Source organism: Spermophilus citellus (genome assembly GCF_964194105.1).
Source record: "Spermophilus citellus genome assembly, chromosome: 9".
Lineage (NCBI taxonomy): Eukaryota > Metazoa > Chordata > Mammalia > Rodentia > Sciuridae > Spermophilus > Spermophilus citellus.
The window spans coordinates 80,614,409-80,640,221 of NC_138191.1; the positions used below are offsets into that span (position 1 = coordinate 80,614,409).

Below are 25,813 nucleotides of genomic sequence, written 5' to 3' on the forward strand. Positions count from 1 at the left end.
ATATTTGTATCCCTATTTAAGATTTCTTGAAGTTCAGCAGAAGTGAACATCACTAAATATTGATATAAATACATATAAAAACTATAAGATACAGGGGTACAATTTATTAAAATATTTCTAGGGCAGAATTTAAAATGTGAGTTTTGCTTTGAAACTTTTGAATACGTGGTCTTTATTTAATCCTCCACAAGTTTATTGATTTATCAAAGGTGCAAATTTGTAATCTTAATGGAAAATAAAGCAACTACAGTTACGTAATAAATAGATATCTAGGAAAGAAATCAGGTTTCCTAAGAAAGCATGCAGTAGTTAACCAGAAATTGTCAAAGATAGCATACTGCTTGTTATTAACTTTTAGATCACCAGGGGGTGATGTTGTTTCAGACCAAGGCCTGCAAATTATTTCTGTAATAACTTGAGCTAAAAGTGCCAACAAGAATTCAACTACAGTTTCCTTTGTATGACTCCTCAAAGTCACTAGTTTATAGGGTGAATAGCAGCAAATCAAATAACAGACTGGTGAAACAAAATGGTGAATTAAAGAGGTGTTACACAAAATGAAGCAACACATTTAATGTATTGGTGTAGAGGTGACTAAAAAGGCTAATTTTAATATTTGTTAATATATCACCTGATGTTTGTCATTCTTAAGAAGTCCAACTTATTACTGCATACAGTGTAATAGAAGAAAATCATTTTAAATAATTATTCATAAATTTAAAAGTAACAATGTAATGACATTAGGCTTACTTTCTTTGCTATGTAATTAATAATATTTCTTAATTATAACATTACACTAGAATTTTATTGCTGAAAAATTACTGTTCCTTCCTAGTAGTTTTCATTGTAAGCATGACATTTTATTAAAAGTGCAGGAACTTTTTTTATTTTTTAGAGAGAGAATTTTAATATTTATTTTTTAGTCATCGGGGGACACAACATCTTTGTATGTGGTGCTGAGGATCAAACCGCGCCACACGCATGCCAGGCGAGCACGCTACCGCTTGAGCCACATCCCCAGCCCAATGCAGGAACTTTTAAGATGATAGAAAAACAAAATTAGTATTGTGATTAATGCAGGTAGATCAAATGTACTTTAAATTACATTCTTGCTTTTCTTTTCCTTAAACATTATACAACACTATAATGATTTTTTTCCCAAGCACTTACAGAATCAAAACATCAGAAAGAAAGACATTTTCAACTTTGTACCCAACTTGCACCCAACAGAACATCACCTAAACTAGGGCCAAAAAATTTGACCTCGCTTTGAAATTGGGTCCTGAAAAAAAATTTGATTCACTCTGAATATGATTAAGTATTATTTTTTAAGTATGAGGAAAACTGAAATTTGTAGATATATTTTTTTTAAATCTTCATTTTCTGCACAATGTGAAGAGGTGGAGAAGCCACACCTCCAGAGATTTGTGAAAAACTGGTTTCCATTAATTTTCATCTGCTGAGAGCAGTTATGGTATCAGTAAAGACACTGCTCTCAGGAGAATGGACCGGAAATAGCTGAGTAATTTTGGGCACATCCTTTTAATAACTTCATGGAGCTTCAGTTACCTCACCTAAAAAGAAGAGTAATAATAGTAGCAATAGAGTTTTGGAAGATCTAAGATAAAAGTGCTTTTGAAACGTGAAAAAAAATTAATACTGGCCTACGAAAATGTTACTAGGCAATTATCCTATTTTCACAGAAAAAAAGTTTCTACGTGGATTAAGGCATTTATCAGCTAAATGCAGTTTCTAGTGCTATTAGAGAAATAGCAATGGGGTGGAGAAGGATTGTTGAACGCTTTGTAAGGAAATGCTGCTTCCTTGCCCACCTCCTGCTTCCTCCAGCTGGCGGCAGTTGATTGCACTCTTTCAGATATGTAAGTGGCCATCATTTGCTTCTAGCAACTTTTGCCTTAGCTGACTTCCTTTTAGGGGAGGGGGAGAAGGGACAGAATAGTAGTTGGGATTTCTTCGTCTTTAAATGGGATTGATTGATTGTTTCCCGGTGTCTAGACCCTTGACTCTCCAGATATTGTATTAACTTTGCAGTTTAAGTGGCGCCCCAGGAGCAGGACAGCATGGCCTTTTCATGACCATTCTAGGCTCCCGAGTAAGAAAACATTGTCCAAGCAAAGCTATATGAAGGACTGTGGTTGCGTAGATTGCTTAAGGATAAGTGATTTACACTTGGAGGGTTTACAAAAGTGCTTCGGGAGAAGGTCCCAGTTTGAGCGTCTGTGCCTAGAGAAGGACGACGGGTGCTCAGGTCGGTTTTCAGCGGCTCTCCTGAGAAGCCCAGTGAGACATTTAAACAGCTCCCCACCCTCAGACACTCCCCTGCGGGAGAACTGGAGGAGGCGCTGTGGCCGGCAAAACGGCAAGTGGTCCTGCCAGGAACAGGGAGGTCAGGAGAGAAGTCCGCCTGGAAGTTTTCCCAGCGCTGCGGGCCAGAAAAGCCAGCCGACTGCAGAGAGAAGCGCTCAGTTGCCTCTCCGCCCTCCTCCCACCTTGTTTCAGCCCACACCCATGGCGCCCCGCCCCCTCGGACTTAATAGAGGGGCTGGGCACCCGGCCTCGCCTGGGAGCCTGAGGCTTTCCCGAGCGTACTACGCGCTTTCCTAGCTTGAAAGATCCGGCGGCGCTACTGCAGCGGCGGGAGTAGCGGAGCGAGGCGGAGGCTGCGCCCCGCACCATGGAGGGCAGTCCAGTCCCCCTCTGGGTCGCCACTGGCCTTGGTCACTGCCCGAGACTCCTCTGCCAGCTCTCTCTGCTGCTTTCCGGGCGCCATCCACTCCTCACCTCAAAGCCAACATGAAGGAACCCCGGGGCGACGGCGGGGGCGCCCCCTTCTGCACCCGCCTCAACAATTCCTACCCCGGCATGTGGGCGCACGAGCGCTCCGCGGAGGCGCGGGGCAACCTCACCCGGCCCCCAGGGTCCAGCGAGGACTGCGGATCAGTGTCCGTGGCCTTCCCAATTACCATGCTGATTACCGGCTTCGTGGGCAACGCGCTAGCCATGCTGCTTGTGTCTCGCAGCTACCGGCGCCGGGAGAGCAAACGCAAGAAGTCCTTCCTGTTGTGCATCGGCTGGCTAGCGCTCACCGACCTGGTCGGGCAGCTGCTAACCAGCCCGGTGGTCATTGTCGTGTACCTCTCCAAGCAGCGTTGGGAGCAGCACGACCCGTCGGGGCGGCTGTGTACCTTCTTCGGTCTGACTATGACTGTTTTTGGGCTCTCCTCGCTCTTCATTGCCAGCGCGATGGCCGTCGAGCGGGCACTGGCCATTCGGGCGCCACACTGGTATGCGAGCCACATGAAGACACGCGCTACCCGTGCGGTGCTGTTCTGTGTGTGGTTGTCAGTGCTGGCCTTTGCCCTGTTGCCTGTGTTGGGTGTAGGCCAGTACACTGTTCAGTGGCCCGGGACGTGGTGTTTCATCAGCACCGGGCGAGGGGGCAACGGGACTAACTCTTCGAACAACTGGGGCAACGTTTTCTTCGCCTCCACGTTCGCCTTCCTGGGGCTCTTAGCTCTGGCGGTCACCTTCGCCTGTAACCTGGCCACCATTAAGGCCCTGGTGTCCCGCTGCCGGGCCAAAGCCGCGGCATCGCAGTCCAGTGCCCAGTGGGGCCGGATCACAACTGAGACGGCCATCCAACTTATGGGGATCATGTGCGTGCTGTCAGTCTGCTGGTCGCCGCTTTTGGTAGGTAGTTCCAGGGTGTGGGACGGTCAGGTCGGGCTGGAAATGGAGACTTCGAAAAGTGACAGCACCTGTGGGTTGTGTTTGTAACCCCAGAGCATTGAGAATGCCTCTTCTCCTGAGCTATTCCGGTTTCTACTTCACAGTTGAGCTTCTCACTTGTTGAGCGCCTTCCTAGCGCCAGACATCTCCTTAGGCACTGGTTAGGCACAGTGGCAGATCAGTGCTTACGTTCTAATCCGGAGAGTGTAGTGGATACTCAGGTATCATTTCAGTGCATGTACACAAGTAGAAGTTTGTGCATTAGGACAATGGTAATGAAAACCGTAGCCCGATATTGTGTGCTTTCTATTTCTAATATCTCTTGTACTTACGGTGATTTTCAGCCTACAAAAGTACCCTACTTGCCACCCCAGACAGGCACCGCCCTCTTGCAGCTTCTGAGCTGCTGCACACCCTCGCTGCACAGCCTATACTGACTTTACTTTTAGATTGATTCTGACTGGAGGCAGGAGAGTAAAGGATACATCTTTTTTTTTTTTTTAATCCCTGACCTGTCTTTAAAAAAGATTTTTTTTTAGTTGTTGTTGGACCTTTATTTCATTTCTTTATATGTGGTGCTGAGAGTCAAACCTAGTGCCTCACACATGTTAGGTAAGCACTCTACCACTGATTCACAACGCCAGCCCCTAAGGGACGCTTCTTGATGCTGCAATTTGCCCTCTAGGAAGAGCTTGAGCCAGTCATTCTTGGGACCCAGCAGCCCAATAACTCCCCCTGGCTAGCGTTTGCTAGTTCTTCTAACAAGCACTCAGGGTTGGGACAGGAGGAATCCTGGGAATAGGAGATAAAGTTTTCTCCACTCCCCAGCTCCTCACATCAGCAAATCTTCCAACTACTTAGGATCAAGCCATGCTTCCCCGTGCTCCCTGCCTCCCACTCTTACACCGTGTTGTTGAGGCTTTAAAAAAAAAAAAAATTCTGCAACACATTTAGCTAAAACTTCAACCGAGTGAGTGCTGTTTACTAATGGCTGAAGAATTGATGCTTAGGATTCAAGCAGATGTTGAAGAAAGAGCAATCTGAGTATGATCACAGAGTTATAACTGATTATATAATGGACCTGTAAATTTATATACAACTTAGAAAAACCTCTAAGGCATATGGATGTGGATTTCAGATCTATCTCATAGGTTTTTTTTTTTAACTATGGTAAAATGGTATTTTAATGCATATTGTAAAATTTACTATTCTGTTTTTAAGTGTAGAGTTGGATAATATTAAAGACATTGATGTTGTGAATCATATATAATTTTAAACTTCTTGTCTTTTAAAATAAAAAAGCAGTTCTTCCTTCTACTCTCTCCCACATTGACAAAGCAGACATTGGAGAATTCCTGTGTGTAACTGGTGTGGGACATTTGAACACAAGCGTTGGCTTCAAAGAGTGACATAATGACAAGAAGAGTTATGTTGGGATTTAACTTCCCACGAGTCACTCTATGGTACACTTCTGCATTCCAGCAGCTAGAACTCGGGCTGATGTCATCACCCTGACTTATCAAAACCAGCGCCAATTTTAGACATTATTTGCTTCTATGGTTGAGGAATGTAATATGTAGGTGACCAAACAAGAGGGAAAAAGAGTTATACCAAAAAAAAAAAAAAAAGAACAAAAAAACTTTACTGACTATAAGATAACTGTCAAGGCAAACAGAATGTCTGAATTTTTCACAGCTCTCATTTGAGTTCTAGTCTATGAGTTTCCTGTATTGCACAATTTATAACCTAGAAAAAAATGCAGTTAAATCACATAAATAAAATGTATGCCGTGCAGTTAATCAAATTTGTAAATTTTTTTAAAGAGAGAGAATTTTGTAATATTTATTTTTTAGTTTTCGGTGGACAAAACATCTTTATTTTATTTTTATGTGGTGCTGAAGACCGAACCCAGCGCCCTGTGCATGCCAGGCAAGCGCACTACTGCTTGAGCCACATCCCCAGCCCTTGTTTATCTTTAAGAGGAAGAAAAACTAGTGTTTTTTATTTGGAGACTTTGGTTTGAACAGAATGAATATGGTAGCCTCAGGAAGAATAAAACAATTTTGAAAACTGTAACAGCATAATCAAACTCACCCTCTGGAGAAAGACTATATTTAAAACTAGTTTTATTTAACTTCAATTAATATATCCATTCAGCTAATATTTATTGAGTTGTGGCATTTTATCAAACACTTTATTTTTCATAAAAAATTAAACTTGAACTTAATATGATCATACCAAAGAAGAGAAATTCAGTTTCAAAATAGGTACTTTCTAAAACAAATGGTTCCATCTTCTGTTTTGTGTACCACTGAAAACAAATCTCTACATATCTGCAGAAAGATCTACAATACAAAGTTGGAATTGTTTCAAAGAAAGAAACTGGCATAACTGCTTTCTTAATAGGTTTGGGAATTACAAGAATGAAAATACTAGAACCCAGTGAATAGAATTTTCAGTATGTTAGTGTTAAAGTGAGAAATCATTTTTATATTTTTTCCAACTATGGGTAAAATATAAATTTCTAAGTAGCTTTTATTGGATTGGTCATAGGACATATAATTTAGTTATTCAGACTTCTTACTTGTTAAGACCTTGAATATATCTTACATTAGAAGACTACCACGTCTGTAATAATACTCAACTATCACTGCTGCAAAACTTAGTAGAGCAGAGATGCCATAGTAAGAAAATGTCCAACTGCTACAAGCACCTACTACATTAATAGTTATTCTTTTTCCTAGAAACTTTGCAAAATGCAATATGAGATGTGAAATCAAGTCAGGAACAATGAGGTACAAGATGCAAACTATGAATATGGGAATGTGCAATTCAATGGGAAAGGGTACTTCACTGTGATAGATGATGTATAGCTCTTAGTCACTCTTAATATAACGTGTCAAGTTGCAATTCTGTTGAAATCAACCCACGGACTCAGAAATGTGATCTATTTGACTTATTGTTTTATTTTTCGTGAGCCATGCCCACCAAATTGTCCAGTTATTTGACATAATAACCAAGATTCCAAGAGCAGGAAACAGAATGTTGTTCAAAGGAAGCCATGTGTACATTTTGTCTTTTATATCCTGGCACCTCCAAACAGGTAGAATGTGGCTAATACTGTACCTGTCTTATAAATATAAAGCTAGCTATTAGCCAATCCAAGAAAAAAAGGTTAGAAAATATAAAACTAACTATCAACTGTAAACAGGAAGATGGGAAGAAAAAACAATTCCTCATCTTCACCTTTTTTTTTTTTGAGAGAGAGAGAATTTTTTTAATACTTATTTTTTAGTTTTTGGCAGACACAACATCTTTGTTTGTATATGGTGCTGAGGATCGAACTTGGGCTGCATGCATGCCAGGCGAGTGCGCTACCGCTTGAGCCACATCCCCAGCCCTTTCCTTTAATCTTGAACCAGCAAATTCCCGCTCACTATCCACAAATACGATCAGGATACTTCAATTGGAGAAGATATATTACAATGTGGTTGTGGTTTTTTTTTTTTTAATTAAGGAATGACTGATATATTTTAAGTGACATTTTTCTTTAATCTGCCGTATATGGTAGATAGATATGCTAGATTATTTTACAAAACGAATGCATTTTATGGCATATAAAATATTTCTCAATTTCTAATCATCTTTGCCTAAAAATTTCTACCATAGTTAGGATGTTGCTTCAGGAAAAATGATTATGCATATGAATCTGCTCTATAGGAAGAGTTCTCTATAGTTTGTTTTTATGAAAGTTAAGATTTTTCATTATTATTTACATATTTGAGTTCACAACAATATACTGTGGAGGGGCTACTGAATATGCTTTTTTTTTTCTTACTTTTTTGAGAGGATTGCTGGGGATTGAACCCGCAATGATAGGATACCATGCATGATAGACAAGCACTCTATCACTGAACTGCACGTCTGGCCCTGAGTAGACTTCCTAAAAACTGCTCAAAGAGTTATAATTTGTTCAGAGGAGTATAATTTCCATATTTATGAATGAAACAATTAAGAACAATGATGCAAGATAGGGTATGATTCATGCCTTTCACTTTAAGAAAAAAGTCTATCTAAATTGGCCAGAGTAGGCATTCTGGAAGAAGTGGATGGTATAACACGACTTCATGGTTGAACCAAGGGTGCTCAGGTACCCAGCCAATGAGAACAGAGTGTTCACACTGAAAATGCTAGTAGATGCTATTAGAAATATTAGAAAAGGGGCTGGGACTGTAGATCAATGGCAGAGTGCTTCCATAGCATGTGTGAGGCACTAGGATCGATCCTTAGCACCATATGAAAATAAATAATTATTTTAAAAAAATAAAGAACTGGATCTTATTAAAGAAAAGAAATATTAGAAAAGGTCAATTGGTTTTAGGAGTGAATTTATTCAATAGACATCTGCTGAGACATCTACTAAATCCTCTGAGCTGTGCTAAAAGTCCTCACATACGTTACCTCATTTAATTAAATCCTGTAAGATTGTCACTATCATGTACATCATTCAGATGAAGAGCTTAAGCATAGGATATTAGAAAAAGATTTATAATTCGAGTCATCTGACTCTGAGTCTCAGGTTTTGTTGTTGTTTGTTTAACTTAAAGGCCATGGATTCAAGTCTTAAACACAACACAGAGCAACTTATGTATCTTTTTATCTGGAAAGCACAGAGGTAGTGCTATTAGAGGTTTGAGGTCTTTTTCTATGTAAGATATTCTGAAGTTCTTTTATTTTGGAGAATTATGGTTCAGTGAACCAAAATGGGCAATTCAGAAGGGAGACTGTTTTGTTGTTATTGTGTAAGAAAGGGGGCCCCTAAACAACAGCAGCTTTTGGACACATAGGATGATGGTGGATTATCTAAATGATATATCCAGAATCAATCCAATATAACTTGAAGATTAGTGAGATAAATCAGGGCTAGAAAATGCAAATTTTTAATTTTGAGTTTATCAAAAAGAGCCAAGAATTAAACTTTCATCTTAAGCTTTCATCTTTGAAGAAATTCAGATGCTCTTGAGTTGTAGCATAATCATGACTCATTGGCCTTTCTTTTGAAAAAACTGTAAAGGTCAATAACTCAATTATAAGTTTCTGTAGGTTCAGTTTTCTGGGAATAACACCCAGGAATATACACTACAAGCATTTGTAACAGACTATTATCATTCTGGGGCACCAAGGGGTAATAGGTGAAGAAGGCCAAGTGCTTTACTTCAGTTCTTGGTTTTGGTTCTGTGTTGTTGGGAAGCAGTATGGGGAAGTCCTCCCCAAACGCTTTACATTTGTGTAGCATTTTTATAATCCACCCCTATTCCACATTATCTCCCAACTCTGAGATCTGCAGAGATGTAACACCAACTTCTGCCTCCCCTATTTTCTGCAATGCCTCATCATGGAGATAAGTAGTAGGTTTGTACTTTGATTCCCCCCAGCTATGCTTCTTGAGGATTATTAGATGTCTCCTGAGACCCCTTTTCTCCATAAAATTCCTACTTTTGTACATTAAGGGTGGTGACCAAATAAATCTTTCTTGGGGGTTTTCCTTGTCCCCTAAGTATGTGAGGATATATTATTAAACATAGTAATATTATATTAAACATAGTAATTCATTTGTATAAAGACATGACAGATGGACAGATGGACAATGTGTGACTTTGTCAATGACAGGGACACACACACACACAGAAGTAACACTGCAGAGTGGAAATTCTCTGTGGCTTCATGTAGACCCCTATCAGGCCCCTATTTTACTTAGAATAATTTTCTCTATTTTTCCACTAGTCACTTTACCTCTCAACTGTGCAACAATAGCTGCCATGCAACCACCCCTCTTGGATTGGCCCACATCTCCAGTTAGAAGACACTTTTTAAAAGAAATCTATCTTTCTTGACCTCTTTAAGCTTGGTTGTATGTCCTAGCCTCTGGTCCCATAGTATCTTGCTTTTTGCTGACACAGTCTGAGTCACACTTCGTTGGACATGTTGGTCAATTGACTTGTGTTCTCTTAGATCTCTTGAGGGTAGGTACAGTGTCTGTCTTGCATATTGCTCCTTTCCTAGGAACTGTCATAATTGCCTGCCATGTAAGGTATGCCCGATTCATGCTTATTGACTGAATACCTGAGCACTGGAATCAGAAGACAGATTATAGTCCCAATTAAAACAACAATTAGGTATGTGATCTTACACAATCTTCTGTGAACTATTTTCTTTTTCCTGTAAAATAAGAATAAAAACACCTTGTCATCCCATTTCACAGGGCTGTAATGAAAAACAACATAAATATATGTGAAAATAATTGGGAGATGTCGCATGCTATGAAGATGTCTAATTGCTAAGACCTTTTAGCAAGCTGGGAATATTCTTCCATATTAGGAATACCACTATGATGTTTTACTGGATAACTGCATTGACATTTAGTGCTCAGATTATCTTTCCTCAAAAACACCATAGAAAAGAGACAAGTAGTTATATTTCAGAGACAAAGAAAATGTGGTGGAGAATGTAATTTTTCAAAAAGAAAAAGTAAGAAATGATAAATCATATGTACATAAACTCCCTGCCCTTGTGTCTCATGTGCATTCTCCCAGTCCTGGAAGCCGCTCCTCTTTTCAGCTGCCAGTTAACTTCCTAAATCTAAAACAGGCTGGATCCCAACTCCCTTACCATGAAACCTGCAGAACAGCCACTGTCTTGTGCTCTGAGGACTTCCATCAGGTGTGGAATTCTCTCCTGCTCCGTGCTGTCAGAGGGGGAGACTCTGTCTTCTGCAGCAAGTTGTCCCCTTCCCCTGAACAATCATTCCCCTGTGTTGGGAAGAACTTGGCCTCACCTGCTCCCAAGTCCAGTTGCAGTAGCTTTTTCTAGTCATGTTCTCTTCCTGTGGCTCTTTTGGAGCACAGACCTGTCCTCAATTAACTGTGTAAGTTGAACTTATTGTGCACTAGCTGCTGTTGTAGGTGGAGTCATTCAGCAGACTTCTTAAGGGTGGAGGCTGGGCCTCAGTTATCTTCATCTCTTCACAAGTAATCAGAAATGTTGGTCTGAGGGGAACCTCTGCCAACTACTCACAGCCCAGAATGGAATTTCCATGAGCCTTAAATCAGACCAAAGTATGAATTCTTTCTGAATCAAAGAGCCTCACACAGGTTGACTAAATCCTAACAACACATTAATATTATCTGCAGCCTACAAATACACAAAGGCTATTTTCCCATTCGGCCACCAGCCCAGATATTCACATGGAGGATGTTTAAATGGTTCACAACTTAATTCTGTTAGAAAAAAAGAAAATTAGCTACCAGTTTAGGTAAAAGTCATGTAATAAAAATACAAGATAAATCTTATGCCAGATAGTATTATGATTGTTTTGAGTCTTGGTAATTGCAAAATAAAAGGTTATGTTGGAGCTGGAAGCTTTTATTTTAAGTAATATTGATAAATAAATAAAGTGTAATTATTCAGATATATCTTTCACCAAGTCTTTGAGAACTCTAGAAAGATTAGATTTGCTTATCTTTTTGTCCCTCATTCTGAATAATTAATAAATGTCATTCTCTATGGTTGAGAATATGTTTCTGTTGGTGTGACTCATGAAAATTTGGAAAAAAGTATGTTGTTAATGTTGAAAATAATGAAAGAGGGATTGTGAAGATAAGCTAGCTGCGTTTTGGTAAATTCTCAAGACAGTAAAGTGGAGTTTTAATTTCTATCTTGATATATGAAATTTCCTTAATAACTTCCTGCTGCCAGACTCCTTATCTGGTTCAGAGCTTCTTGCAGACGACACGTATCCCACTTCCCCAAGTAGAAGATGCTTCCACGGCCAGCTCCCAAGCCAGAGCACAGATCAGTGGCCCTAACTTTTGACCTTCCTCTGTTTCCTGAGAGGTTATTGAAGAGTCAGGTGAGGACCACATTCTCTTAGAGAGAATAAGACACTAGATGGCAAGGGACTGTGTCTGGCCTTGCCTACATCACATGTGGAAGCCACTTTATCTTGCTAGTGTTCCTTTTTCTCATCAGTAAGATGAAACGATTACTGACTCTAACCTTCCCTTCAGTTCTGACTTCCTATGGCTCTAAATAGATAAAATGGCCCCCAATTATAGATAATGCATTAGATGCATGGGAGAAAACACCTCTCTTTTATACAGTTATTCTTTAAATATTTATTGAGTATTTGTTATGTTCCTATTACTCTGATCACCCTGATGATACAGTAGTGATCAGGGTCTTAGGACTTCTTGTGGTTATAAGGATTAAGCAGTTGCATAGCTAGAGGGATGCTATTTATAGTTTATTCTATGTGAATGACACTCCTTGGAGTTGAGCAGTGTGTGTCTATGCAGCTATCTATGTCCCCTTGATGGTAAACCATACATAATATCTTCCTTCGTTAAGCTTTTAATCTACTAAGGTAGATAGATAGAATCACTTAATAAGCAAATATAACCAATCTCATGGGTCTTATTTTGGTTGCTCTTACTGCTAACTGGTGTCACTGCTGCTAATGAATCTATTATGGGCTAAAGGACTGTGTTGGTCTTCAACTGCCTCAATGACCTGGTAAACATGGGCCTGCCCAAGCTGAAGCCAGTGTGTGCTTGAACATCATCATTAGAGAGCTCACTAGTTCTCACCCACAATGCCAGCCATAATGCTCAGCTATAATTCTAGAGCACAGACCTTGTGCTGGAGAACCCAGAAGGCTACAGGACTCAGGCCACATGCTAGTTCACACCCGGCCCTCCATCTTGGTCCCTGAGACTCTTGGTTGGATTCACATGGAACCTTGACGAGTTTGCCTTTCCCATTTGATGAATTTTTTTTTTAAAGGTTGTCCATGTGTTTTTCTTCTAGTGAATGTGGACAAAGTCACCCTGCTCCAACTTTTTTGCCTTCACACCTTGGGAGAATAGGTTAAGTTCCTTCTTATTTTCTTTTGCAGAAGACGCTGGGTGCCCCTAAACACCATCTCCCGCTTCCCAAGTGACAGCAAGTTCTGCCCAGGTGTGTTGGGTGGGTTTGCCTTTTGTTACACCACGTAGATTTCCACTATTTAAATCTAACCACTCTTCATTTACCAAAGTAAGTGGTTCTTCCTTCTGTAACATCTGCTCCCATGTGATTTGCTTTGCTCACTTAAACAGAAAAGTGTACATAGCTTCTGTCTTGCATGTGTATATCCATGGAGCATGTTAAAAAGGCAAGAAGAAAGTGCATTTTAGGTGTGGGGGCTTAGAAGGCATCCTGAGAAAATGTCATGTACTGATGAATCTTAAAAGGTGAAATTTCAAGGAAGGAAGCAGTATGTGAAACCCTCAATGTAGGAAAGAACTGGAGGGAGGCTTTGGAGGAACTGAAAGAAAGCCAGATGGATGGATTTGAGTAAATCAAGGAAGAATACCTCCAATGTAAGGCTGGGGAGATAGGCAGGGCCAGATGATGCAGAATTTTTTCATTTGAGTTGGAAAGTCTGGATTTTTATGTCAAGTGCCATTGAAAGCAACCAAAAGTCTTGAGTAAGGTAGTGATTCCACCTGCTTTAAATGTTAAAAAGAGCCCTCAGTTTGCTTTATGAGTTAGAGGAGTAGGACATTCAGAGCCCTTGAGTCTGAAGACAGAGGTAAAGAAATGTCAATCAGAGGAAAAACTTTTTCCTAAAAGTGTTGCTTTAAAAGAGAGGAGGGAAGTAGCTTGACATAGAACTGGTGGGGGAGGGTAGCAGTGGGTCTATGTGGAGCGCAGAGAAAAATCAGCCCAAGTGGTTGTGGGAATGGTAAACCAGTCTGTTGTGGTTGAAGTGCTTTTGGGAATGTCGAGAAATACCATGACTCCAATGGGAATGGAAGGGTGAAGGAGGGAGGAGCCCATTGGTAGATTGCCTTGAAGATTAGGAAGAAGAATTTATGTTTCATCTTGAGCCAGTTGTATTGCTTTTCTGTACTTAAGTTACATATTTGTTAAATAAGAGAGTTCACATTATAAAGTTTCTGAATTCATAAAGTCACTTAGTAATCCATTTTTTTAAATCTCTTTCTAGAGTGTTCTTAGTAAAAGTCAAACTTGGTTTGAACACCTTTACTTACAGGAAATTTGTTGCTTTTCATGGGACCTTATGAAACTTGCTAAAGTCAAGTATTGTGCCAGATTATTTCCTCAGATGCGATCTTCCTAATTTCCTACAGCAATCCTACATAGGAGGCATTATTATCTCCAATTGATATACAATAAAAAAAATCAAAGCTGAAAGAGGCTGAGTGGTTGGTTCAAGGTAATAAGGCTAGTTAGTGATCAAGCTGGGATGTAGAGGCTGGCTCTTTCCTCAGGATAGCCCAATCCATCTTGATTTGTTCTTTGCACTAGAAAAAATATCATCTCCCTTCTGGATCGAGCCAGAATCTGTCTTCCCTTTTGTTATCACCCTTCAGTGCTAAAACTGTTCCTTGGCTTTATAGAACAATACTAATGGATTTTTATTTATTTTATTGTTTTTTATTACAAAGAGGCCACATTTTTTAAATCCACAATTCAACCTCTGTGTGCATTCAGCATTGTACACATCACCAATGGATTAGCAATTATATTAACAATGCAAATTTGTGGGTATTTACATAAAACTACTGCCCTGGGTTTTAATGCATTTTGAGCCAGGCGCTTAATAAATACAGCAAATACCAGGGAGCTCAGATACTGTCATTCATGAGAACCAGCTTTCAGAAGAAAGCCTATATATCATCTCATAAAATTATTAATATGTCAAGCCCAAGAAAATAACTGAATGACAAAAGAAACATTTCAAAAGAAAATTTGGTGATAAAAATGTTAGATATTAGGTTTAAAAATGTTAACAACTGGACTTCAGGACCTGGAAGTATATACATCTTAGGAATCTTAAGAAAAGATGCCTATATTCTGCTTCATTATTACTACCACATTCCAAAAAAGATTTTGGTTTGTAAAAATGCCTTCCATGCTAGTAAGAATCATCGTTTCATAGTTCTAAAACAACAAGATGGCAATTCACATAAGTAGGCTTTAAGATCAGAATCTTTCCCACTCAAAATAAGATAAAACTAATATGATCTGCATTGAATTATAAAGTAATATCTTTCAAAATGTTGACCATATCAAGAAGCCAGGCCACCGTATACCTTTGCTGACTTCCTGGGAGTGCCAAGCATGCCTGTCATCCTGAAGGAAGGGAAGTGAGAATGGAGCCAGGCTCTGCCCGGAGTTTGCAGGAGATGCCAAAAGCCTGCAGGCCTCCTCAGAGTTTTGCTTCCTCAGGTGTAGAAGTGAGGGGGTGAGTTAGCTGGCTTTTAAGAAACTTTCTTTCTGATATTGAGTATCAGTGAAGTGTTTTTTATCCTCCTTTCACTTACCTCCAGTTATCCCACTCCTTGGTCTACTACCAAAGAACTTAAAAATAGTATACTATAGTGACACAGCCATATCCATGTTTACAGCAACTCAACTCACAATAGCTAAGATATGAAAACAACTATGGTATCCTTCGATGGATGAATGGATAAAGAAAATGTGGTATATATACACAATGGAATACTACTCAACCATAAAGAAGAGTGTAATTACGGTCTTTGCTGGTAAATGAATGGAACTGGAGACTATCATGCTAAGTGAAATAAGCCCATCTCCCCAAACCAAAGGCCAAATGTTTTCTCTGATTTCTGCATGCCAACCCAAAACAAGGGAGTTTGAGGAGGGGAATCATAGAAATAGACTGGACTAGACAGTAGAATTAATTGGTCATAACTTTCCTAGCCTTGTATTTGTATACACAACCATGGAGCTCCACATCTTGTAGGACAACAAGAGCGGGAACCTAATAGAATAAATTATACTTTATGTATGTATATTCTGCCAAAATACATTCTACTGTCATTATAACTAAGAATTTAAAAAAGGAAGAAAAAAAGACACTTTCAACTAAAAGAATTCACATCAGCTTGAGAGCCTGGTTTTGAGAAGACTTTTAGGGTGGTGAGACAAATGGTTTTTTTTTTAAAAAAAAGGTGGGTGAAGAATTTCTCTCTTTTAGATAACATCCTGAGAATTATTTTGCACTGCAGTTCAAGGAAATCTTTGCTTGGGTCTTTCAGCTTATTGCTGGCACTGTAAAAGGGTAAGCAAATGAGGCATTCAACAGTGAACTTTTGGATAAAAATGTAAAAAGACCACGACAATTTTCTGCATAAAAGCAATGCACTCCCATGTTATTCCCAGCAGTCAGGAATCTGTGCCTCTGAATTTCAAGAACTATGAATCTAGTTGTAAAAAAATGTGATGGGGATCCACACGTGAGGCCTTCAATTGATTTCTCATGAGGGCATACCTGTTCATCTGTTTTCTAAAGGTGACTTTAATGGCACTAGTTCTAAGAGAAAGAATGCAAGAGAGTTAATAAGGATCCTCCCTTTCCAAAATAGAAAAGTGATTCAAAGAAAGTGAAGGCTTCTCGTGTTCTGTCCTCTACAAAGAATATTAAAATTTATTCTTCTATGATCCAACATACTGGCTTTTTTCAAAATGCATCACTTTCTTTTCCTACCAAGGCTTATACCTTAAGCACATGACAGGCATGAGATTTCTTCATTAAACCCTCTGGCCCCACCACTTTTCTGGAGCTCGTATCCAGAAGAGTCCTGGAGTCTCAGCAATGTACCTTTCTCTACAGACACAAGTTCCTTTGATGTTTGGTTTTGACCTTCAACATTTTTGTATCTAAAATTGTTAGTTATGATTTCTTTCTGATGAACACACTATCTCCATCTTGGAAAAACTTCATTGGAATCTCCTTTTGTCTTTGCATATTCTAGAGTTTGAGAAAACCCATTACCACCCTGTATCCTAGTGGAAACAGCAACTCTCTTACCTTATGCTTGCGATTATCTTTAGGAAGTTGTTTTATCCTGTTAAATGCTGAAGGTGGCAGGGTGAAGGCATTCCATATAGACTGTGGCTTCCTCTTGCTCACAGCCCAGACTAATAGAGCCGACATCTTTACTGCCCCCATGCCCTGGTGCTGAGATGAAGCTCAGCCTCAGCATCAGTGGGTCCATCAGAACTAAATTTAATTGGAGACATCTTTTTACTCTTCGAATTGTATGATACTGTTGTTTTGTATTTACTGTTGAGAAATTCTGCCAAGTTTATGAGCCAGAAAATAACTTGAAATTACCTTGATCATGGCAGAGGCAGAAAGCATGTTCTGTTGGTTCATTGACCAGACATTTATCGACACAGAGCAATTGTGTATCCCTTATCCTCAAGGAAAGTGTTTTCTATATGGTGACTCCCTGGAGAAACATGAGGTTGTGACTCTAAAGAGCAATGGTATTTTCCATGGTCACCTTTCAATAAAGGAACAAAGCTGAGAACCATTTGTAATTCATTTGTCTGTTCAGGCATTCAAAGATTGTTTATTGAATAGATCATATGTGCCAGGAACATTTCTAGGCACCAGAAATACAGTAGTGAATTAGACTATTTCCATGTTCTTGGGAAATTTGCATTCTAGTACAATAAACAAATAAATAAACATGAAGTCAAATTTTGGTAAATGCTGTTAAGAACACAGAGCAACCTCATATGATAGATGAAGGCTGGAGAACTTTGTAGATTGTCAGGAGAACTTTGAGAGGTCACATTTCAGCTGAGAACTGAATGAAAGACATAGGTATGATCTATCTAGAAGCATCTAGGAGGGAACAAAGCAGAGGGAACACATTGCCTCTTGGTGTGTTCAAGAGATAGAGAGAAGGTCAGTGTGATGAAAGTGTGTGTGGCGGGGGGTGCTGTACGTTGATGTCAGAGACAATGTTGGGACCCAGTGGTGTAAGGCCATCCTGAGGAGTTCTGGTATTATTTAGTGAGAACCACTGGTTGGTTCAAACCAGTGGAATGACATTATTAGATTTATATTTTTAAAAAACCCTTCTGGTAGCTGTGTAGATACTGAACTACAGGAAGTCAGATGTGTGGGCACAGGGAGACCAGTTAGAAGGCTGTTGAAGGTGAGAGATCATGGCAGCTGGGATTGGCATGGAGGAGTGGACTTCTTCACAATTTTGCAGATAGAGTTTACCAGACGCTATGTAGTTTCTCTAATCCACATCCCATGACTCTGAAATAGGAAAAGACCTCTCTTCCTCCCTGAGCCTCTGGTGGTGGATGACCAGCAGTCCACAAATGGCTCTACATTTGGATCCCAGGAAGGAAGTGACAATTCATAGCAGAGTCAGGATGTAAGTTTCATCACATAGCTGCTGTTTCTCTCTGAGACATGGATCAGGACAGTCATGCTGAGACACAAAAGTTAGCCAGTTTTGCTTATAAAATAATAAAATGTCATAAGAAGCATGATCCTCTGAAAAAGAGGCAGACTTCACTGACTTACAGTCCCAGTCTCAGAAGAAACTGTCTATCCTGGTTGTTATTAAACCAGCTCTTATTGTGGTTGACCTTTTCTTCTGAACTGGTAGCAATTCCCAAATTAATATTCCCTACATTTAAAATTAATATTATTTGTCTGTAAACACAGAAACCTAATGCAAACTAGCTGAGAGCAAAAAAGAAAAAAAAAATAAGAGAGGAGCAGTTGCTTGATTCATGTAAATTACATGAGGGGGAGTGGCTTATGGAAGCCTGAAGCCAGGAGTTCCTTGGCTTCTAAGTTTGGCTCATTGCCATGTGTCAGAATCCCCAATCCAGGCCGTGGCTTCTAGAGAACCAGTTTAAGAAAACTTTTCATCTTCTTGGCTAAGTCCTGTGTTCTTTTTCCAAAACTTTAAAATTGACAGGTTTATATTTATAGTTTGCATGGGGGATTTTAATTTTTCTTTATAGCAATATAATATTTCAGTGTATACATCAAATTGAATTACTGTTTAAACACTAGAGATATTTCTTTCTTTTCTATTCTTGTTTTGTTAACAGCTATAAAAGACAAAAAGTTTCAGTACCCTGCTTCATCTTCAAAAAGTACTCTGAGTTTTGCTAAGCTACAATTAGAGATTCAGGCTCAGAGAATTTTCCAGAAATGAGTTGAGAGTGCAATGAGAGGTTTGCGGTGGATCAGAGGTGGCTGTAAAAGGCTGTAAAGGCTCACAAATACCCCATGAGCACCACAGTGAGGTGACTAGAGAAGAAAAAGCAAGTTCTTTCTGGATTTTTCCATAAAGGGTGAGTTGTAGTCTGGGTTTGATGTTAATCTGGCAACTGACTTTCTCTTTATAAATTAGTGGCTGTGCTAACAGCCAATGTGCTGGATGGTAGATTTTTAAATTTATTTAATGGTAGTAATTTCCTCCAAGAATAGAATAAGGATCTACCTGGGTCCCAAAGAAGATTGATATTAGCTTTTATTCTCTAAAAGATATTAGGAAACAATTTGAAATTCTTTCCTCTAGCATACATTTTTAAGATATACATCAGCATCAGGAAATTTGGGAATATCTTCCTACTGCAGAGCTCTAGTCTCCTCCATAGACTGATTCTGGGTAGCAAACAGCAGAATCTGTTATGGTTTAAATGTGGTGTCCCCCAAAAACTCATGTGTGAGAATGCCAGAGGGTTCACGGGGGAAGTGATTGGGTTGTAAGAGCCTTAAACTAATCAGTGAATTGATCCCTGATGGGATTAATTGACTAGCAACTGGAGGCAGGTAGGGTGTGGCTGGAGGAGGTGGGCATTGGGGGCGTGGCTCTGGGGTATATATTTGTATTTGGCAAGTGGAGACCTCTCTCTCTGCTTTCTGATGATCACATGAGCTGCTTTCCTCTGTCACACTCTCCCACCTTGATGCCCTGCCTCACCTCAAGCCCTCAGGAATGGAGACGTCCTACTATGGACTAAGACCTTTGAAACCATGAGCCCTCAAATGAATCTCTTCTCCTCTGCAGTTGTATTGGTCAGTCTGTCAGTCACAGCAGCAAAAGAGCTGATTAAAATATTGACTCCAAGCACAAGCAAAGTGCATGTGCTGGGAGGATATTAGGGACTCACAGAATCAACAGAAAGTTGGTAGCAGGGTTAGGAAGACTGGCAAAGCCTGGATGATCTGGATGCTGAGCTTCAGGTAACACAGCTGAGGTCCTGCTTCAGAAGGCTTGCTGCATGCTGCTGTGATGGGTCCAGTGTCTGAAAGCTCCTTTCTTCTTTGTGTTAGTCTCTTAAGATTAAAACCTTGGTGCAAAGCTGGCTCTCTAGTCAGGGCTCTTTGCCCCCTAGCTATATCAGCAGAAGGACCAGGCACCTCCAGCTTCTGGGTTTAGAAAAGGAAGGTAATAGCGGGAAGTAGGAGCTGTGATTTTTCTCCCACCCAGAATACAGAGAAAAAGGACTCTTCTAAATTGGAATACCAATAATAGAAGGCAGGGGTTCATTTTTACCTTCTAATTCATTCTCAGAAGCATTAGAATGGTAATGTGGTTTTGTAACTGTGTATGTGTGTATGTGTGCGTGCGCACCCTTGCACAACTTCCTGCTACATATCTATTGGGGAGATGGAGTGATAGAATGACAGTGAGACTGTTAGAGAGGAAACGGAACAGAGCCACATAGAATAAAAAGATTTTATTTACTGAGTGCCTACTATGTGCAAGTACTTAAGAACCGTCTTTTAATATATTATCTAATCTACAAAAATTTATAAGATTGGTATTTTTCATTCCCAATTTTTTTCCAGCTGTGCACATAAAGATTTAGATGATTCAACTTACCTTGATCAGACTCCTGGTAATTGGTAGACCCTAGGCTTCTGTACACTTTAGTGCTCCATTTCCATTGCTTCCTTCTTCTTTACTAACTTCCTGAAGTATTTTTTTTTTTAAATTACTTCATTGTGAATGTTTTACAGGGAAGAACAGGTTGATTGAGAATTGTAAAAGAGAATTCAAACAAAAAATGTACAAGGCAGCTAATCACAGTGATTAAAGATTTCCTATAGAATATCCATTGATTCATTAATTGGTTTGGGGAGCCTGAGTTGCTAATGAACATGTTCTGAAAATCCCTACAGAAAGCTACAAGAAATTCACTTGTCCAATAGTAACCTGTTAAAGGATCCCATTGACCCATGAGACCTGCAGTGTCGAGGGTGCTTTTTGTAAGGGGATAGCATCGATTTCATCCAATTCTGTGTGTCTTTCAGGCTTGAAACACTCACATAGCGATGAAGTTTTAGTAGGCAAACATTTTTTAGCTGGTAAAAGTCGCAAATATTATTCTTTTCACTAAACTATTTGTAAAACAAAACTGTTTATTGAGTTCTCTTTGCTTAGTGGGAAAGTGTTTGACTACAGTCAAAATTAGAAAATTTGTTTTGACAGCCCTTGAACTTCCAGCATGATACGGTGCAATTGGGGTTCTTGCAGACCTGCTTTTATCTTTTTCTTATAGTTATGGAGAAGACAGAGCCTGAGAGGACCTCAGTGTGACCACAGTGTCTCTAACATGCACTCTAGGCATGTTTTCATCTAGCACATGCTTACCCCACATTAAAATGGTTTGGATTCCCTAGTTTAATCCTCAAAATCTTGGATTTGGCTACACTCACCAGTCTAGCTTCATTTCCCATTCCTCTCCCAGTACTCTTACCTTCAGTCATAAAACTTAATTCAAAACATAATTTGAATTCTCTTTTATAGTTCCTAGAATGGTTCACACAATTTCACACTTTGAAGTATAAACTCATTACCTTTCAAGTTCTCCAAAGTGTCCACTGTTATGGGAGGAGGCAGGAGGTAGTGCCTTACATTTTTGTGTTTTTTTTGGGGGGGTGGGTAGGGCAGGGGTGTGGAGTACTGGGGATGGAACCTAGGGGTGCTATGCCACTTAGCACAACTCTAACCTTTTTTTTTCTTTTAATTTTTATTTTGAGACAGGATCTTGTGATTGTTGAGGTTGGCCTCACACTTGTGATCCTCCTGACTCAGCTTCCTGAGTCTCTGGGATTGCAGATATGCCCATGTATGCCTGGCTTTGGAGACTGATTTCAATGGCCCTCTTCTTTACTCCACAGTACCTGCACATACCTTTTTCACTTTGATGTACACAGTTATGTTTACATTCATGACCTTGATGATTGCCCATGGTTAGCAAAGGCTTACTTTATAAGGCACAGGCAGATGCAGTTCACAGACACAATCCCACTTGTTTTGTCAATGAGACTTGAGGAGACACTATGATACCGTTGGTTTTGTCATGTTAAGTAACTTTCCCAGGGTCAACAACACCAACACAAAGCAGAGTCAGCCTTCAAATCCAGATTTGTTTGATCCAATTGCCTGAGCAGTTAACTGCTCAGCTATAGCCTACCTCTTATTTATATCCTTCTATTTATTCTATTCATTGTAAATTATAAAATCCTTAAGACAGAAATCTTTCCTTGTTTGTCAGCAAATCTGTGTGGCCCAGAGCAGCCAGTCGATAAATGATTGTAGGATGAAGAAAGAAAAGAAGTTGGAATATAGTAAAGAAGAGACCAGATTTGGAATCAGAAATTGTATAAATCCTAACTTCAACATTTTACATTCATTATGCTATTAACCTTCACATCAGTCTTGGCAACACAGGCAGTATTAGTCCTTTTTTATTTGATTTTATTTTTATATTTGGTGAGTAAACTACATATTTTAAGACCCACAGCTAATAGATGGTATTACAAACCAAGCCCCAACTTTTTTCACCCTCAAACCCCTAATCCAAGTTGTATCGATCGAGTAAATAATGGATCTTATGAATACAGCAAAATTTGTGAACATTTTAAAGGCTGTTTTACTTTTTTCTTTATTCATCAACTTTATTATTCCCACTTTGTTATTAGTGATAAAAATCTTAGGACGATCAAAAATACTTTTAGGACGGACAAAGATGGGAGAAACAACATTGTTTTTGTAACAGAAGAGAAACGTTCATTAGAAGCAATGAATGGGAGCAATAGAAAACAGCTGTTTTGAGGCCTGGTGTCCAAAGAAAACAAAAATGAAAAGGAGGTTTGGAGAGTCGCCCCAGGAATGGAACAATTAAACAAGGAGGGATTTTAGCAACAATAGGGAAACAGGGTAAAAAATAACAAAGGGGAAAACAATGCTTCAAAAGATGCTGGAGAGTTTAAAAGACACTCATGTTGTCCCGAGAGTTAAAGATGGTGTAATACAGTAGTTTGAGAATAAAAGCATAACACCCACAGCCAGTCTTCACAGTTAGTTCAAAACTTGAGCATTGACATGAAGGAGCAAGGTTGGCTCCATCTCTCTTTAGCAGTTAGGTGCTGGCCTCTATCCTGTGGCTGTTCCCTAAGGTGGCTGGAGAGTTGCTAGTACAGGCTTCCTACTTAACCTCTAGCAGGAGAGAAAAGCTGTGGTTTTCTATGCCTGTCTTCCATAAAAAGAGGAAACTTTTCCCCAGATGTCCCCTTTGGATCTCATTGTTTAATATGGGAACACATGATTATCCCTGACCCAGGCCCATTACAGAAACACACAGGCTCTGATGAAAATAGATGTGCTGATTAGAAGAGGAGATAAGGGAATGGGATGTTGGGTAAGCAACCAATAGGGATACCACAGGATACCACAGTGATGATATTGTTTAATTAAGATAATATATGTGGGAAGTCCCCCAAAATAAAAAGCATTAAACGTGCACTGTCTGATATAGTAGCCATATGAGGGTGATAGACAACTGAAAAGGGATTGTTCCAAAATGAGATCTACAGTCAGTGTAAAATACACACCAGAATTTGAAGACGAAATACGAATATGTGGAATGGAAAATCTGACTGGTACTTTTTACATTGATTACATGTTGCAATTAATATTTCAGAAATACTAGATAAATTAAAGTACATTATTAAGGTCAATTATACATGTTTCTTTTTACCTTTTGAAAAATGCTGCTACTAGTATACATGTGGCTCACACTTGTGTCTCAAATATATTTCTCAAATATATTTCTATTATCACTACATTAAACCACTGATTTTCCATTTTTGTATTTAGCTGAGTGATTGATTTTAATAAATAGCTTAAGAAAAACAGGTTAAAACAGAGCTATTCTGGTCAAATGGGGTGAGGTGCTAGATATTTCCTGGTCCCATCCATCTACCAATCCCTCAAAACCATTCTTGGAAATTTCTACATGGAATTGTGTATTAAAATGAATTCACCCAAAGCATTTTCCCTATGATAATGGCATGAATAATTTTATGATTACCTGTTTAAGATCTTCCCTAGGTGGGGTGCGGTGATCCCAATGGCTTGGGAGACAGACAAGGGGAATCACAAACGTGGCCAGCCTCAGCAACTTAGCAGGGCCTTAAGCAACTTAGTGAGACCCTATCTCAAAATAAAAAGGGATAGGGATATAGCTCAGTGGTAAATTCCCAGTGGGTTGAATTCCCAGTGGGTTGAATTCCCAGGACTCCCTCTCCCACCAAAAAAACCTTCCCTAGAAAGCTAAATGGTGCAGTAAAAATTGCTTTCATGGAGCTCATATTTTAAAGAGGAAGAGAACTAATGGAGTCAGGTGATATGATTTGCTTAGCTTATACAGAAGCTCTGATTCTCAGAGGAATTAGGACTTTGTATCACAGGAAAAATAACTTTATTCCTCATGTTTGTTCCTTCTTCTTGATATTATTTACTTTGTTGCTGGACCAAATGGTATCAATCCAAACAAATCAATGGATGAAACAAAAGCAGCCTAAGGGGGTAAACACAGAAGATGAACAGTTTAAAACTTTTCATTTTCCTGCATTAACTATAATGAGAATTAATCTTCTTCAAACTCTCCTCAAACCTGATATAAAATTGAAGTGCTGACCATAATTTAAGTGATAGTTTAAAATCTGACTTCCTGAAAAAGTAGGATATTTCCACAAAAGTAGTTTGAAAAATGAATATAATAATCACGTGACACTGGATGGTTGTCACCTACCAACTCTGAGGTCAATAAAAGGATTTTGAAGATGTATTACAGTGCTGCTATATACACCTTTCTGGGTGACAGGGTGAAAAGGAGACACTGTAGTGGACATAGCAAGTTATCATACTGTTACGTCATAGCTACCCTCTTCCTAATTTGAATTCAAAGACCTAGGAGGTGACAGTGAAGAGATTCTGCAGAAATACATTCTTGGAAATTTGTACATGGAATATGTGTATTAAAATGTATTCACCCAAAGCATTTTCCCTATGATAATGGCATGACTTTCATTATACTCAATATCTGAATAAGTGAAATAGCTTGGCACTGTGGCATATACCTGTAATCCCAATAGTTTGGGAGGGTGAAGCAGGAGAATTGTGAGTTCAAAGCCAGCCTCAGCAACTTAATGGGGCTTTAAGCAACTCAGCAAGACCCTGCCTGAACACAATTAAAAAGTGGGGGCTAAGGATCTGGCTCAGTGCTTAAGCACCCCTGGCACCAAAAAACAAACAACAACCAAAAACACTGAATAAAACATTAGGTGATAACTTGCATAGTTCTTGCTATAAGACAGGGATTGTTATTTGACAGTTTTCATTATGGCTTGGACCTGTGAAGTGAGGGGGCTGCAGAATCAATGTCTTTAGCACTGCTACCTTGTGTCCTCAAAAGGAGAGAGAAATCACAGAATATTTCTAACATCAAAGAAAAAGTTGCAGTGGTGCATGCCTGTTATCTCAAATACTTGGGAGGCCAAAGGCAGGAGGATGACGAGTTTAAGGCCAGCCTCAAAATTTAGCAAGACCATGTCTCAAAATTAAGTAAGAAAGGCTGGGGATGTAGCTCAGTGTACAGCACCCCTGAGTTCAATCCCAGGTACCCACCCCCCCACACACACACACAGAAAAAGGAAAGAAAGAAAAAGGAAAAGTGCTGTTATATTTTGTGACACTTTTATACTTTTTTTCTGCTCTAGTTAGTTGTGGATCTGGCATTGCATGATTACTCAGCCCCTATTTACAATCAACAGAGAGAGTTGACTATAAAGAAAGCTGGGGAATTTCATGAAGATATTGCATTGAAAACAAGAGAATAAATTAATACA

The 25,813-nt window shown here is 39.4% G+C and overlaps 1 protein-coding gene across 2 annotated transcripts in view; it reads left to right on the plus strand.

Moving 5' to 3' along the window:
• The first annotated feature begins 1,823 nt into the window (after window positions 1–1,823).
• The window catches only part of PTGER3 (prostaglandin E receptor 3), a 75,282-nt gene continuing 51,292 nt past the window's right edge, over window positions 1,824–25,813 (plus strand). For both annotated transcript variants that reach the window (XM_081306334.1, XM_081306335.1), the window contains exon 1: window positions 1,824–3,711. In XM_081306334.1, coding sequence (XP_081162460.1) covers window positions 2,815–3,711 — 897 coding nt within the window. In that variant the 5' untranslated portion in view covers window positions 1,824–2,814. The remainder of the gene's footprint in view (window positions 3,712–25,813) is intronic.